The following is a 16029-nucleotide window of genomic DNA, read 5'->3' on the forward strand; positions in this document are numbered from 1 at the left end:
AATTGATTGATTGATTAATTCAGTAAATAGCATCTTCAAAGATGGTTCTGAAATAAAACAGCCTAGCTGGAACAGAGAAAATGAATTAGTTGTAAGTAATCAGCATTGCTCCTGCCTGAGAAGGTAGAAAAGAAGCTGAAAATCAGCCTTTGTCAAATGGCATTGCCCAGCTCTAGTGAGAATACCCCTTAAGAATGCCATTTCCTCTCTTCACCTTTTACAGTAAACAACAAAATCCTTGTAAAGATTGAAAAAGCATTCTTTATTTGTGGTTTTGTCTTTGCACTCTTTCCTTATTTTGTTAAATAAATGCCTTTCTATTAGATGACAGCATGTCATATAAAGTGGTCAGCTGAAATGGTGATAGTTACACAAAGCCGAAATGTTTTGTGGAGAAAGAACGGATAGTGCAAATGTAGGGCTAGTTCTGCTGTTTGCGGGGAACAGGATTCTAGGAGAAGGGTACTGCATATCAGAGCAGGGAGTGAGGCTGAACATCTCTTGGGACCAGCTTTGCATGAAATTCTTCATACGAGGTTTTCCTGAAAATTTCTTGTATTGCTTGACTGTAATATATACGGTTTTCTGTTTCTTCTGCTGTCCATGTTATTACTTAAAACATTTGAATATGTGACAAATGTTAGCTGTATTTTACTGCCTAGTTAAATTTTCCTAAATTTTCCGAGATGCTTAGCACCAGTTGTCATGGCTAACTTCTAAGGTGCTTAAGATTTTGAAAGAAGGTCACTTTGGTACAAAACAGGAGTTTTAACTTAGGATGTCTTAATAAATAATTTGTGTTAGCAATTAATAGCTTAGAAGTACTTATGGCAGATCTGGTTTTATTGATGCATTTTCTGCAGTCATGTGAAATATTAGTAAAATAAGTAAAACTGGAATGAAAATTTTCAGTGGCCTCAGGTATTAACCTGTGCCATTTTCTTTATAGGCTATGCTGCACGAATACAGCATCATATTTCATGTCACATACACTGTAAAATGTTCTTCAGCAGTTCATGCTCAGGGTGTCCATAATTCTGAACAGTTCTGTATGGAGCATTTTAAATTATTATAAGCATAACTTGGAGTGCAGAATAATAACAGCTCTAAAATGCAAAGGTCTAACTTGGGGTTGAGACTTGAGTAGAGTTCAAGGTATTGAGTTTTATCTGAGCTCCCTGTAGTATTTCTTCTTTTCATACTTAAACCAGTTGCAATTCACTGCAGACTCCTTATCTGATACTTCATGCATCTGCTTATTTATTATGCCTCTGGGCTCACAGGTGGGCATACATGCATTAACTGTTCTCTAAAGCTAAGTTTTAATCAAGTGAAATGACTACTCAGTTTCAAATATAGTGCACTTTTTAAATTATGGGATATTTTGCAAACATCTACATACAATCGAGCCCTGCATTATTTCTCCTGAATGATTGCAATTCTTGAAGAGATTGATATGGAAAAAAGATCTTAAAAACCTGACCTAAAAAGTATTTCTGTAAAAATGAGTCAAAACAGAAGAGGAGAAGTATCATTAGAACTTCCTAGCATGTTTTTCCCTTGTGGGAAGAAACCGTCAGCCCCAAAGAAAGGGCAGCTGTCTCACTGTACTGCTGTGCAGAACCTGTCACTCTGCTGGGCAGCCTGTTCCCAACCCAAGAGCATCCATCGCTGGGCACTTGCTGCTGTTCCAGGTCACTCAGGAAAACGTGCTTGTGGGATTGCTGCTGAGGGAAAAGAAGGCTTCTCTTCCATCCAAGGTGACAGTCACACTGAGTTAAGGCCATCTGGAGGAACATCTCCGGGCTTAAATGATACCTCTGAGGTTTATCATCAGTCCTCTGAGAAGAACGGCTCAATTCATTCAGTGTTTGCAATGCCTTTGCTTTCTGTGTGTTTAACAGAAGTGATCTACTCAATGGTGTCTAGGTCAGCACCTGCTGTTTTTAATACCCTGTCAAGTTTTCCAGGTAATTCACTATTGAAAGGAGCTTTCTTGGTCCACTTGCAAATGATTACTTTTGCATTTCTCCGTGTGGTGTATTTGTTCTTTATTTTTCTACGTGTGCTGCGATTCCTGCAGTTATGTCTGTATGTGCTTTTCATGGTGGATAAATGGTGTGCATATATCTGAGGAATACTAGAAGTTTTTTAGTGTGCTGTGTTTTTCCCCCCCCGCCCAATACATTTTCTCTTCCAGTCTAAGAAAAAGTTACTTGAAGTCTAGAAAGGAGAATTCAAGTTGTTAACTACTCCAGAGAAATGATTTTTCAACATTAATTGAAATGTTTGCAATGGGTATAAGCAACACCTTCCCAGTGGCCTTAACCTAGGGAGGGTGTGAATCCTGAAGACATGGTAGTATTGAAAAGCTGCCAAGGAAGCAATTAAAATAAATGGTCCTCAAAATACAGCATGACAGACAGAAGAACTGGTCGCTAGTGGAGGACAGTAGTGGACCTCAAAGGCAGGCTGTTTAAATTACAGTTTCTAACTGCTAACATTAAAGGTAATAGTAAACAGATTTCTAAATAAAGAAAGAGGAGAATTTTAATTTGTATTGTGTTCTGAAGTCTCCCCCTTTTAGCTCCTTACACAATATAGACCCACAAGATGGTAGACTTCCAGTGCTCCCTGCTGCTGGATTCCTTTTCGTTGCTAGTGCTGTGCTGTGAGATTGACACCCACAACCAGGAGCCAAGGAATGCAGATTCTAGTTGCTTTTACTCTTTACATTTTTATAATACCATCTCTTTTGTGTACTCTTTTTCAGTAGAGGCCATGTTATTTGCATTTAATTAATTTCCTGTTTTAAATTTAAACTTGCTATAAGAATTTAATCAATGTAATACTTTATTTTATCACTTTATTATATTTTGTTAGGTTTGTTGGCAGCCAGTAGGCTTTTAGTAGTACGTCCATGCAAAACAAACTTGAGACAATAGTTTTTAAAGTCTGTAATGCTAATACTGGAACAGCTGGAGGGCAAAATATCCAAGGGAAGATGTACTCAGTATGTTAAAATTTGTGAAATAAGTATTTTTTCATTGTTTATATCTTTAGAAATGTGGCCTTTCTGGAAATGAAGACTGAGACATAGGAAAATAGGAGGAAGAAGCTATAGTAAACTGTCTGTTAGCCTTTTATTCCTTCTCTTGGGACACATTATCTGTAGTAATTACGTATTTAGTAGAGAGATGAGACAGAGTTTTGGGGCTGAAAGGTTAGTAGTTCTCCTGGTGCATTTTGTTTTGTAAGCCTTAACTGTGTGAAGGAAGTTAAACTGACAGTAAAAAAAGCATATTTGTGCTTAGCCCACTGAAGAAATTACAATTCATTTGTTTAGTCCAACCTGTTGTGGAAGGTTCTCTGTGTAGTTTTTCTTGTTGGAAACAAACACGAATTAAAGAATGCTGATTAAAAAATTATCATTGTTGCTATACGGTAGCCAAATGCCTGTTGTATGCTATTGCCATTCAGACATATTCTGGTCTTAATGGTTTCTCATCAGAATATGGTTTTGATTAAGTAAGGAAATGAAAGTACCAAATGCTATCTAAGCCGCTAGATATCGATGATGTACACTTTCATTGCAGTGTGCATCTTGCAAAGACTTTAGACCCAAGATAATGAACCTTCAGTTTTGTAAAACTGAGGGATAGAACTTACACTGTTGGATATGTCAGGATTGCCAAGGTTCATTGCTTAATTTTGGCTTAAGTATTAGTTTTTTGATTGTGGTATGTTTGTGTCTTGATGGTTAAGAATTACTTTAAATTTTTGAACTGTTATCCCAACTGCTATAGGAAAGTATTAGAAAACTGTAACTTAAATGGTTTCATTTTATTCATATGCACAATTATTTTGGTATTTTGAGTTATGATAGTAGAGAGAACTTATTCCTTATTCTGTAGGCACAGAACGAGTTCTGACTGCAAAAGCTTGTGGAGTCTGTTGATAATGTGATGCTTTCTGATACCATTTGCATTCTGTGGGTGGCTGAAGACAGAGTTGGCCTATGATCTATTTGCTCTTCTGGGAAGTAAGAGTCAATAGAAAGAAGTAGCACTGCAAATGGTGGAGAAGCATTTTTAAGAGAGGAATATTTAATATGCACAAGGTCATCAAAAATTTAATGTTCCAAAACCTGATGATATTGAGGGCAATTGAGTAAGATACCTGGATAAATCTTTTCTACGCCGAACTCCGCAGACTTCACAGATACAGCATCTGTTCAGAGATTGAGGATTGACTGAAGAAGATGGTCATTCTGCTCCTTGAATGGTGGCTCCAATGGCTGCTGCAGAGAGAAGAATTGTGTGTCCAAATGAGAAATGAGACTAGCAAGATAAGCATCTGCAGGTCTCTGGATTGGTGGTGTAGCGGTGAATTGGTCCCAGTGAGACTAATATTCTGCAAGTAACGCGGAAAGAGAAAGCTTTACTCAAAAGGCTCAGGGGCAGCCCAAGGATGTTGCTGTAGTGACTGGAGTAGATCTGCTTATGGGGATCCAGCACTGTGCAGGAGAGGGTGCTCGTGGTTGTCCTGTACAAAAACTCTGCTGCTGAATTGAGGAGAGAATTGGGAAAAACTTCCTAATCACAGATTCACTCTGTTTCTGTATGCTGACATTTTGTTTCTGCTAGAGTGGAGGAGTTAAAACAGCCAAGGGAAAAAGTAGAAGAAGGGAAACTTCTTTCGACTCCCCACATTGCTTGTAAAAAGAAGAGACATAAAATGAGGAAACACGTTCCATGTCATTATTTACCTCAGTTTAAGTATTCCTGGTGTAGGGGTGACTTCCTGCTCTGGCCACTCATCAAGATTGTTTGACAGCAGAAATGGATAAAGCATTTAATTTGCTGTGAGCCTGGGGCACCCCGTAGTAGAAGTTGTGGAAAGAGGACTGAGGAGCCTGTGAGAGGGCTTGACTGGCCCACAGTGATGGGAAAAGAACCCAGTTTAAGTCCTAAATTAGATTTTCCTAATGTTAGCCACAGAAATTGCTTCAATATGTTCGAATTTTTACATCAATCATATGTAGGTTACTTTTTTTTTCAAGAAATCCTCCTTCTGAAGAAGAAAATATTATTAGTATTAAGCTTAAAATGAATATCGACCTAATATTCAGTTTTTTATACGTCTTGAAACATGCCCACAGCTGGGAAGTAGATGAGAATAGAAAATTTGAGAAGGATGAAATGTTCTGTTTACTGTGGCGTGGCAGCTCTGGTCTGTGTTCTCAGGATATCAGTGGAAAGCTTGAATGCTGTAGCTGACAGAGCTGCTTTATGGTTGGACATGACTGTGAAAAGTTGTATGCTGGGCTGTGACTGCTTTTTTCTGTTAAAGTTGTCATCTTTACTTACTGTATTTAAAAACTCAAAGAAGAGTATATGCTATTCACTCCGAAAGTTCTTATGGAAGAAAATCTCCTGTGGTCCTTGTGGTATTTGGGCTTGAACGGTCAGGGATGAGTTGTGCTTAATCTCTAGTTGGAAACTTTCATGTGGTATCAAGTTGGGTTATTTTTGTGTTATTTTTGATTTGTTGAAAAGCAATATATTGAAAACTAAAATGTCAAACCCCTAGATTCATTAAGTTTCAGACTTTACATTAAAAGACTTGCCACTTGATACACTGCTACAGTGCATCCTCTCAGATCATCTCAAACTTGTTCGATGTGACTACAGAACGGGATTTGCCATAATGCAGCATGACTGATCAGTTACTAGATATGAAAGAGTGTTACTGCCCACAGTTAGGACGACAATATATGTTTTTCTACAAAGCTTTGCTTATTTCACCTCTACATTTGCAGTAGATAATACGCCCGATCTTTTTTATTTTTTTGCTGTAGTTTTTCCTGGATTTTGTTGTGTCATTATATTTCTATATTGTGCTTCACTTTACTCCGTCTTCAGAGTAAGCATACTATTTCTTGTTTTTCACTGTTCTCTTCTGCTGCCCTTATCTGAATATTGATGACTGGAAACTTTGCTTTTGCATAAATGCGAATGGGTTTTTTTTGAGCAGTGGTGAAATGCCTTCTTGTCTAACATGAATCAGCTGATAACAATGTATCTAAACAGTAAGATTTTTAATAGACTATTTCTGTATGAAGAGAATAATGAGATAATGGGTAAAATCCTGATCTTTTTGAAATGTGATGGCCTCTCACGTTTCAAAATATATTTTGCTAATGTGTACACTGAAGTAAAACACATGACATTTTCCCATTCCAGTTTGACCTCAAATCTGAGACAATTAGGATGATTAGAAATAGAAAGGAAGAGGCAAAAGAAAACTTGAAGGTTGCTCTTCTCACTGAATGCAATGGCATTGTTCATTTAGAGACAACTGCTTGGAAATATTTTCTAAGTCTGTGCAAAAAGAAAGACTGAGCAGCAGGTTAGGTTTCTTGTCTTGTTGATTATCTGCTCTTTCTGCACACGATCCTCTATAATATGCTGAGCCTCTAGTCCCTTCCAGATCTGTTTAATCTATGAGCAATGTACTTCAGTGGCATCTCCTTTGATTCGCTAAACTTTTGTTGTTAGGGATTTTTAGGCTTTTCCTTCTGGGTGATGTGGCCATGGGGAAAAATGGGAGAAAAATGATATCTTTTGAAGGGTGGAAGGAAGGACTAGCAAAATGTAAGACATTCTTTTGGTTTATGAATAGTTGCTGTGTGCCCCAAAAGAGCTATTCAGGCTCCTGTCTTTAAAAAAAAAAATCTTAGAATATCTTTGTGCTATCTTGGCCTTAGAATACGTGAAGTTAGATGGCAGTGAATTGATAGGGAGTATGAAATAAGTGTAGATGGTGAAGAAAGAACAGGGTTTTTTAGATAGAGGATTTATTGAAGTAATCGTTAGAATTTTAAAAATCACTGATCTAAAACCTGGTGGAGTTTAAAGAAACTGAGGGAGTCACTATGGTACGTTTTTATGATCCTTAAGAACTGAGTTGTACTTGGAACTAGACTAGGTCCTCCTGTAGGTAATAGTGGACAAGATAAACCAAAGTTTGCATTATATTCCAAAGTTTGTATTGTATTATATGTCTTCAGTTTGGTTTTCTTCCACTTATGCAAGTAGGACAAAAGTATCCAAATTCCAGCATACAGTGGAGAACCAAAATCGTAAGTCTGATTAGCTGATTAAATGTTGTCTTGTTTAGGATATTATAGTGTGATAGTTTAGCCCATAGGTGCAATAAGACCACTTACACTGAAAGAAGGTAGAGGGCATTGTGACAGCTCTTCTGCAAGGCAACAGCTTAATTCTTTGCCATTTTAGCACTATTCTTTTTTTCCTCTCAAGAATAACTTTTTCTGTTAAGGACTGTAAAATGAAACTGAATGGCTTTATAAAATATAAAGAAATTCAGATATTACCTTTAATTTAAAGAAGAATGAACACAGTGTATCATCTTTGTTCTGTTAATAGAAGGTGTATTTTCAGTAGTTCATATATTTCAATCTTTGTGGAAGATAGCCTGAGAGGAAAAGAGAATTTTTGCATACGACAGGAAGCTATATAGTCATATGCTTGTGTTAAACAACTGTCTATGTGATGATGTAACTTTTTTCTTTTCTTCCACTATGCTTATTATTTTTGAAGATTGATCCTGTTCTAATGAAATTAATGGAATTTTTTTTCATTGTTTTGTTCTTGTCAAATGGTCAGGTTGTTAGGATTAATTTGATATGCTTTCAAAACCAATGAGTCTCTGCACATTAGACTGATAATTTTGACATGGTTTTGCAAACTGTACTGGTCTGAACAAGATGGCCAACAAAAAGCACTTTTTGTTGGGAGCGTAAGTACTGTAACTTACAGGGAATTTTCAGGATTGTCCATAGTTAAATGTGTGGCCTCAAAGGTTTTAGCAGCCCCTTGGCAAACATGTTGTGAAATATAGGCCTTGCTCTGCGGAGTTAACAGCCCAAAAATAATACAGTGTTCTCCTAGTTTAAAAAGTTCTTTACTTTTTTGAGATTAATTTTATCCTGATACCTGACCTTCCTGCTGTGAACGGGTAGTATCCGTGCCTGTTTTAGTTAGCCAGAGTTGCGGTATTGACATCTTGCACATCATAGCAGAAAGAGACACTAGTGAGCTAGTTAAAACAGTACTGAGTGTAAGGTTATTCTCAAGCACAAAAGCAAAATCCCATTTGCTTTTTGAGTACAGTTTCATTTTCAACACATTCATTTTCAGCAGGTGGATTAGAAGACTGACCTTTCTGACACTAGGTACTTAAACAGATTCGTTGAATGTTTTTTTCATAAGGCTTTTCAGTTCTAGAGAGATGGATGCTTGCATGGTTACCTTTATGTTTCTTTGCAATTTGTGGCTGGTCTATGTTTTAGTCTAGAAATTATTTATAATACATAAAAATGAAACTTCTCTAATAAGTGTCTCCGACTTTAATGCATGAATTTGTAATTTTGTGTGTCAGAAAAGCTTCTGGTCTTTTGAGTGTTGGAGATTCTTACGTTCTCACCCTCAGGATTTTTTCCCCCTATTTTAATTCTTATGCATCATGCATTATTTTGTTTTTTGCTAGAAAAATACCAGAAATTTATGGACTCCTAAGCATCCCAATATAAATAATATATAAAATACATTAATCCTTATTTTATATATATATATAGCTTGTCTGATACAGTCTAGCTTGATATTAAATTATGCACCTAGCATTTCAGTGTTTCTGGTTTTGACAGTGTTAAGCTAGTTTGCCAATATTATTGAATTAAAAAAAAGATATAACAAATCAATTGAAAGTTCCTGTTCTCCCCTCCCAATCTCAGAAGTGGGGAAGATGACAGAAAAAAATTGAATGGATTACTTAAAAACATTTAAATAAACCTGCAAACAGTCACCAGTGCAACAAAATGATGAGTGGGTCATTTTTAAATTATACTCCTGCTTTTAAAAGGAATCAGCAGGGAGGATAAACAAAACACATGTAAAGTAATGGGCCAATGCTTTCTACATCAATTTGACCTTTGGAAATATGTCTGTCACTAGTGTGTTGGTATCTTAGTGGTGTGAATAGTGATCTTCTGTTTTATTTGTTAAATTAAGTGTGTGTAGCGACAGCTGTAGGCATTGGGAAGCTCATTTAAGACAGAGTAGCCAAACCCCAGTGAATATTTTCTAATTGCTTTTGAAATCACTCGTGTTATACAAAGTATTGCTGCATAATTGTGACCTAACTGTCCTAAATTTGCTGCTCATGTTTTCTAATGTGGGGGTTCTCAGTGGAAGCTGCTCTTCCTTGTACATCCACGTAACAAAATATTTGAGAATGAAAAAGTGAATGTTCTTCAGGTCTGTAAAATGGTCCTAGTTACTTGTGCAGGAATAAAAAACATATGATGTCTGTTTTAATTTCTAGTTCTTTAGTTATTGTGACAGCTAAGGTAGTTACAGGGTGTATTTTAAGGACTAGGTCTGCATAATATCATAATTCAGATTTAGTTCACGGTGTGTGGTAAAGTCGACATTTCTGGTTCATCTCAGTGAAAAATATTAATGTTTAAATAAAACTAGTTGTTCATGGATTCAGATTTCCTGCTGTGAATGCTGCATTATGTTCTAGATTTCAGCAGTTTAAAGCAGAATTTAATTTTTTTTTTTTTTTTTTTTTTTTAGATCAAACATACGACCAGACAATGCAGATACAAGTTTTCATGAGTTCAAAATGCATACCTTCAGTCGCGTGACATCTTGCAAAGTCTGTCAGATGCTTCTGAGGTAAGATTTTTAGGTTGTGTTTTGGTGGTGGTGTCTTGTTTTAATTTTTTTTTTTTACCCCAGGTAAAATATGTGACTCGAAGGAGCATGTGGAAATACATGACTAGCTGGTTACCTGGCCCAAGAGAGACAAGCCATGAAGTCATGCATAGTATGACAGGAGTGCTGTTAAAAGCTCAAAACCTCATTTATCAGAAGGCTGCTTTATTGTGATTCTTCTATGAAAATTGCTTTATTTAATACACGAGTTCTTACGTAAGAGTAAATGACAAGCATTTTGTGCAGTTTTGACTACCGTGGGTGTTCCATGGGTCCCATTGCTGTAGATCACCAGTCACAAGACCAGGTGGAATATTTTTTCAGAAAATCAGATGATGATGATGCTCATAAATGTTTGAAATGGGGAGATTGCTTTGTGAGACAGAAAATAACTGTGAAGCATTAACAGGAATTTCTGGACCAGAGGTATGTAGACAAATTGAATATAGATGTTGCAAAGCTAGATTAAAAAATGCTAGCAAACAATTAATGCTTTCATGAGCAAGGATTTGTGAGGCTGAATTAACCTAAGAGATTCTATGATTTCTGCCTCTTTCCTGTGAAATACACACATGCTTTTACATCTGTAGTTTCTCATTCATTTTTGAGCTATCTTTTAGGAGCTGTGTTTTTTTTTTAAAAAAATAAATATGGAATGTCTAATGATATAGAGGTATGTATTGAACCTGAATTTCGTAGTGTAAGTTGGAGAAGCGAAAGTTTTGTAACCTTTGTCCAGTTCAGGTGCTCATGTTGCATATTGTTGATGTTCCATTTGAAGTATGGATAGTGCTTCTGTTCCTCCCTGTCATGTATTCTTTTCTTCAGCAACCTTTTGCTGAACAGAGACTGACCTGGATTTTCAGATTGCATTTATTTATTTATTTACTTACCTAGTAATTTATTTATTTTAGATCATTTTTTCCCCCCTCAATGCAATAAGGTCTATGTGACTGTGATGAGTGGTGCCGATGTCTTGAACTTAGAGATGGCAGGGCTTATTTCTGAATCTGAAGCAGTATAGTTGAGTCATTGTGTCTCTGTTACTGCACTTAACTGCTGTGCTGGACCCAGCCTGACACTGCATTGTTCTGCATAGGCATGCCAACTTGCTCGAAGATAGCTTGGATATCCCCAAGTGCTGCCTTGTGGTATATAGACATATTCCTGGGTGTCTAAGTTGTCTTGAAAGCCTATTGGACTTAGCTTCCTATAGTGTCTAAATCACTTTTAAAAATGGATTATCATTTCAAGCTTCAAGCATAAGCTAACATGTAAATACTTGAAAAAAAATCTGAACCTTAATGCCTAATCCTTAAGTGAGGATAAAATCCTAGTCTTAGAAGCATCTGTAGTGAAGGATAGTGTTATGTCCTATACTGTTATATGGAGAATCTTGCATTCCTATGTAGCAGTAAGGAAAAAAATAAAAACGGAAGACTGCATTATAATATTTTAATGCTTTCCACTTGTTTGTCTTGAAGTTTGCGTATTCCAATACTTTAATATACTGAGCTTCTGAATTTAATTAAAAATATATTTCATCACTAACAGTCTAGAAATTGCTGTAGTAAATAGCAGTTGCTGTACATTTTGTCCAGATTTAACTTGTTCAATCCTGTGTTCCATATGAGACACCTGATTTTCCTTTGAAGCTGAAGGTGTCTCTTTAGACTAGGATGCATAATCATTCCAAACTGATCGGGATAATCTTGGAGACAGGAGAGTCTAGTGTGAAGAGTAAGCAGATCCATCAGTAGATGGAACTCCTAGAATTGCTCAGTGGTACATGTAAAAAAGTGTTTCTGTGTTAGCCATTCAGTGAATCGTACCCAAGAGAAAAGCCATGCACAAATCTGGAAATAGATCTGTTTCCTCAGCCTCAAATTCAGATTCCAGTTCATTAAGGGGAATTGGAGAACATTTAGAGTAAGGAAAGGGACTCCTTATTTAGCAGCTCTGAATATTAACTAGAGTGTATCTGTCTGTCTGTCTATCTATCGATCTATCTTTTTTTAAAAAAATTTATTTTAAAGTCAAGAATATTTGCAATGTAGCCTATAAACTCCCTAATGCTTTGCTATATATTAACAGTTACAGCTCTCTTGAAATGCATCTTATTCTTTATGGTGTCAAGGCAAATTCCCATTGAGATGAAACAAAGTGTAGATCTATGGTAGGATAGATATGTAATGGCAATTTCAAGTGTACTGTGCCAAAGTTGCTTTGGGCTAAATTGAAATGGAGATTCTACCAGAAGTCCAGAAGAGCTATCTGGTTGTGATTTTTGAAATGGATAGTAGTGACAAAAAGCAGATAAGTTGCTTGTCAGTTGTCACTTTTTCCTCAAGCCTTTAAGGACTGTCATTATGCAGAACAGTAAATGACTTCTAATACCTTCTGCCATGTCTCTTATTTCCTTTATGCGTGGAATTTATCACCTCTAATGCATCACTACCTAATTTTATTTTACAGGGGAACATTTTATCAAGGCTATTTATGTGCTAAGTGTGGAGCTGGAGCACACAAAGAATGTTTAGGAAGATTAGACAATTGTGGCAGAGCTAATTCAGGTGGTAAGTCATTTTTATTGTTAGAATACCATTTTTAATTAGGAGATAAAACTTGCTAGATATAATTAAGGTTTAATTTTCCTTTAATTTGTGTTTATCGTAACATACATACTTGTGAAACTACCATTTATAAGCACAATTAGAATTGCATTTAGAATTCATAGGGAATTTTATTGCTACTAAATTGAAATGTTCAAAAGCAAGAGAGAACTGTTATAGGTCAAACCCAATTTCTTCATCAATGTCGTATACAACAAGGAATTGCTCCTGTTTTAATCATAGACTGCTCATATGTAACACCTACTATGTGGTGTATCATCTATCATCCTTCTGGCTCTCCCTTGAAGTCTGTGTCAATTTTCATATTTTCCTGTCTGCTCCTAAAGCTATTTGTTTGTGTTGCCTCAGCTTCCTCTTTCATCTCTTTGGTTTCCATGGTTTCTGTCCACTCACAATATTCACAAAAGGTGATTGATGGTTCTGTACTTCCCACATCTAAGAACCGTTTTTTTCCTCCTCTTTTGATCGATTGCTGTACTCTGAGTATCTGCCCTGGCTGTTGTTGCTTTGCATTTTCCCTATCCTTCTTCTGCTGGTTGGGACCTTAAGGACTTTTTTGGCTTCAGCTACCTTTTGGTCTCCCTTAGATGACTCCAAATTTGACCTCTTCCCTTTCTGCTCAGTATTGTATCTGTAATTCTCTCTCTGACATCTTCTGGATCTCCCACTGCTAATGCCAAATATTAGATCTCATCATTTGCCCCCGTTTCCTTCCCTGTACCTATTCAATTGGTGGCAGTGAGTTTGTTACACTCCAGCCAGCTAGTCACATAACCATAGTGCCATTTTTGATTCTTCCCTCTGTCCAAGTTCTTAACTATTCTTTCTTTTTTCTAGAGAAGATTTGGTGCTGGTAGGGGAGACAACTGACAAACACATGCTCCCAACCCTGAATTTCCCTCCCCATTAATATGTTTGAATTCCTTTTGTTGGAATGTGTTTGAAAAGCCATTGGAACACATGATGATTTCTGAAAAGTGTAGTTGGAGTATATGTTGGAGAAGTTTCTAATTAATTGTCCTTCTAATTTCTCAAGTACTTCTATGCTTCTTTCCAGAATTATTTCATAATAGTTTGTGAAGTTTCATTTGTCTCACATATCTCACATAAGCTACTGAAACCTCCTCCATTGGGTTATTTTCTTTTTGACGTTACTATCTACAATCTTTGCAAAATACTGTTGCAGAGATAAATCTCCCACTGCTTGAATTACATCATGACTTCATCCACTGTTCTTCACTAAGCTGCTGCTTCAAGATTTTGGTTCTAGCTTTATTTATTTATTTTTTCAAAATTGAGTAAGCTTGTTTGTCTTTGTCCCTGTTTCTGTTGCTTCTTGGCTGCTACTTGACTTTTGGCTCACTGTGCTGTTTGCCTGCTTCATTCTTTCATGAAATCATCAGGATGACAGGCACTGACTTCTGCTGCAGTCAGTCAACTTTATTTTCTTGGTTGCTTTCCTGTATCAGAGATCTTCCATATATCTTCCAGGTCTGGACTTCTGAAAGGTAATATTTTGTAGATCTGAAAACCATGCAAGCAATCACAGTATTTTTCATTGAAAACATTTTTGGAACAGAGGTGTTTTTTTATAGAACCTCCTATGGATATTCTAAAGAAAAGAAAGATTTAAAATATATTAAAATTTGAATATTTTAAAACAATTACATGTAAATGGAGTACAAAACCAAACACATACTTTTCTTCACATGAGATATATCTTCTGTGATATAAACCACCTCACTTCTACTTTTTTCTTTCTTTTGCACCTCCTGTTTTAATTGCTTTTGTAGTTTTTGTTTTAATTGGATAGCTGGCATCCCAGGAGGCAGGAGCTTGTCTTTTTATTCCTCTGTAAAGATCTGTGGACACATATGGTGCAATGTGTATCATTTAAGAATGACCATAAATGCCTAGATAACACACGATCAGATTTCCTGCAATTTTCCTGCATATGTACTCAAGTAATGCTGTGCGCTTGCTAGAGGTAACAAAGTAAAACAAACGAACACGCTCCTGCTTCTTTGTTAGTAGAATAAACTATCATTTTACAGCTTCAAAGGAGCAGAATGTTAGTTTAGATTTTATTTTAAATCAGTGCCCTGATTTTTGTAAAATGATAGTGCATTGAGTCTTTCTTTACTAAAATTGGAAGCAACTGGATTGTTAAGATACTGTTTTGTGTTACCTATTTAGCCTACATCCAGGTGTTCTGCTCTGTGTCCTCTCTTCAAACTTCTCTTTTCAGTCTATTTTTCTCCTCTGCAAAGGCTCCCAGATTTCTGTAGCTCTAGTACAAGCTGGAAGAGATGTGTATCTTCCACCAGCTCATGAGACAGAATGACAGGAGATGCTGGGCTGCAGCTTCCTTGCAGCCTGCTCTGAGAGGAGATCACAGCTTCAAAAACAAAGTCTGAATTCTAGTTCTTGCCATGTTCCCCCTTACTCTATGAATGAATGAATATGGAAAGGACAAATGGTTTTGCCCACTTTGCTGAAAATGCGTCCTCTTGCCACCCAATAAGGGTCAATGAGTAGGAAGGAAAATCTTGAGATTTTTCTCTAGTCTTTTCCAGTTTTACTCTTTCTTTGCCTTTTTAAAGGAAGAAGTGTTGACTGAGCAGTGCTGCCCATTCATAATGTGCACAGAGTAAGGAAAGGTGTAAGGAACAGTCTTACCAGTTCCTGCTTCACTGTATGGTCCAGAAAGCAATGGGACAAGAACTCTTTTAAATATGAGTTTGTGCAACTTGAGTATGAATAATTTTCTAAAGCTGTATTTTCACTTTTCCAGAGCTATGCTGAGAATTGGGGTCTCCCATAAGTTACCTGCCATGCCTGCTAAGTCATGAAATGTTATTAAAGGAGCGCAGACGCAAAGATATCATGTAAAATTCAACATTTCCACTGCGTTTTGTGGAAAAAGTATGCTCTACGCGCACAAAATTCTAACATAGTTTAAATTTTGAAGCTTTTCCTTTTGAAATCTTTAGAGAAATTAATTTATGAGAAATTTAATTTTTCTAGTGGTGTCATTTGCTGCTCCTGTGGGAAATTAGCAAAGGTGGCCTGAGAGTGCTATTAGATAAGAAATTGTGGCACATAGCCAGAATGCTTCAACAGTAGCAAAATGCCTGGAACATTTATTGTATTGCTATGTATTTCTTTTGTTTCTAGGGGACTATTACAGCCTTTTTCACAGGATTTAATGGACATGAAGCACAATCATCCCTTTAGGAAACTGAACGTTATTATTCCCCAGTCATGTGATATTAGTTGTGGCCACAGACATAGGATATATATATACACCCATGATATATGCGTGGTCTGTTTAGGCTGGTGTTCTGTCATTCTGCCAAAGGTCGATTCCCAGTGCCTCACAGGAAAGGGCAAATGTGTGGCAGACAATACCCAACACTGACTTTTCTGTGCCTCAAATAATTTTCATTCCTATTCTGTAGACCTCTTCTGTTTCTAGAGGTCTATTTGGAAAGAGATGATCAGAATTCAAGATGCTGCAATGAGAATACGCCATTAGGTTTCTTAAAGGCATTTGAATTTTCCTCAACGTTTTCTGGTTTTGTACAGTT

At 36.6% G+C, this 16029-nt stretch overlaps 1 protein-coding gene across 2 annotated transcripts in view; it reads left to right on the forward strand.

Annotated features, from left to right (window-relative positions):
* VAV3 (vav guanine nucleotide exchange factor 3) overlaps positions 1–16029 on the forward strand; it is a 164330-nt gene that overhangs the window by 86030 nt on the left and 62271 nt on the right. For both annotated transcript variants that reach the window (XM_065655754.1, XM_065655753.1), the window contains exons 16-17: positions 9666–9767; positions 12282–12382. In XM_065655754.1, the coding sequence (XP_065511826.1) occupies positions 9666–9767; positions 12282–12382 (203 nt within the window). The remainder of the gene's footprint in view (positions 1–9665; positions 9768–12281; positions 12383–16029) is intronic.

Source organism: Caloenas nicobarica, chromosome Z (assembly GCF_036013445.1).
Source record: "Caloenas nicobarica isolate bCalNic1 chromosome Z, bCalNic1.hap1, whole genome shotgun sequence".
NCBI classification, from domain to species: Eukaryota; Metazoa; Chordata; class Aves; order Columbiformes; family Columbidae; genus Caloenas; species Caloenas nicobarica.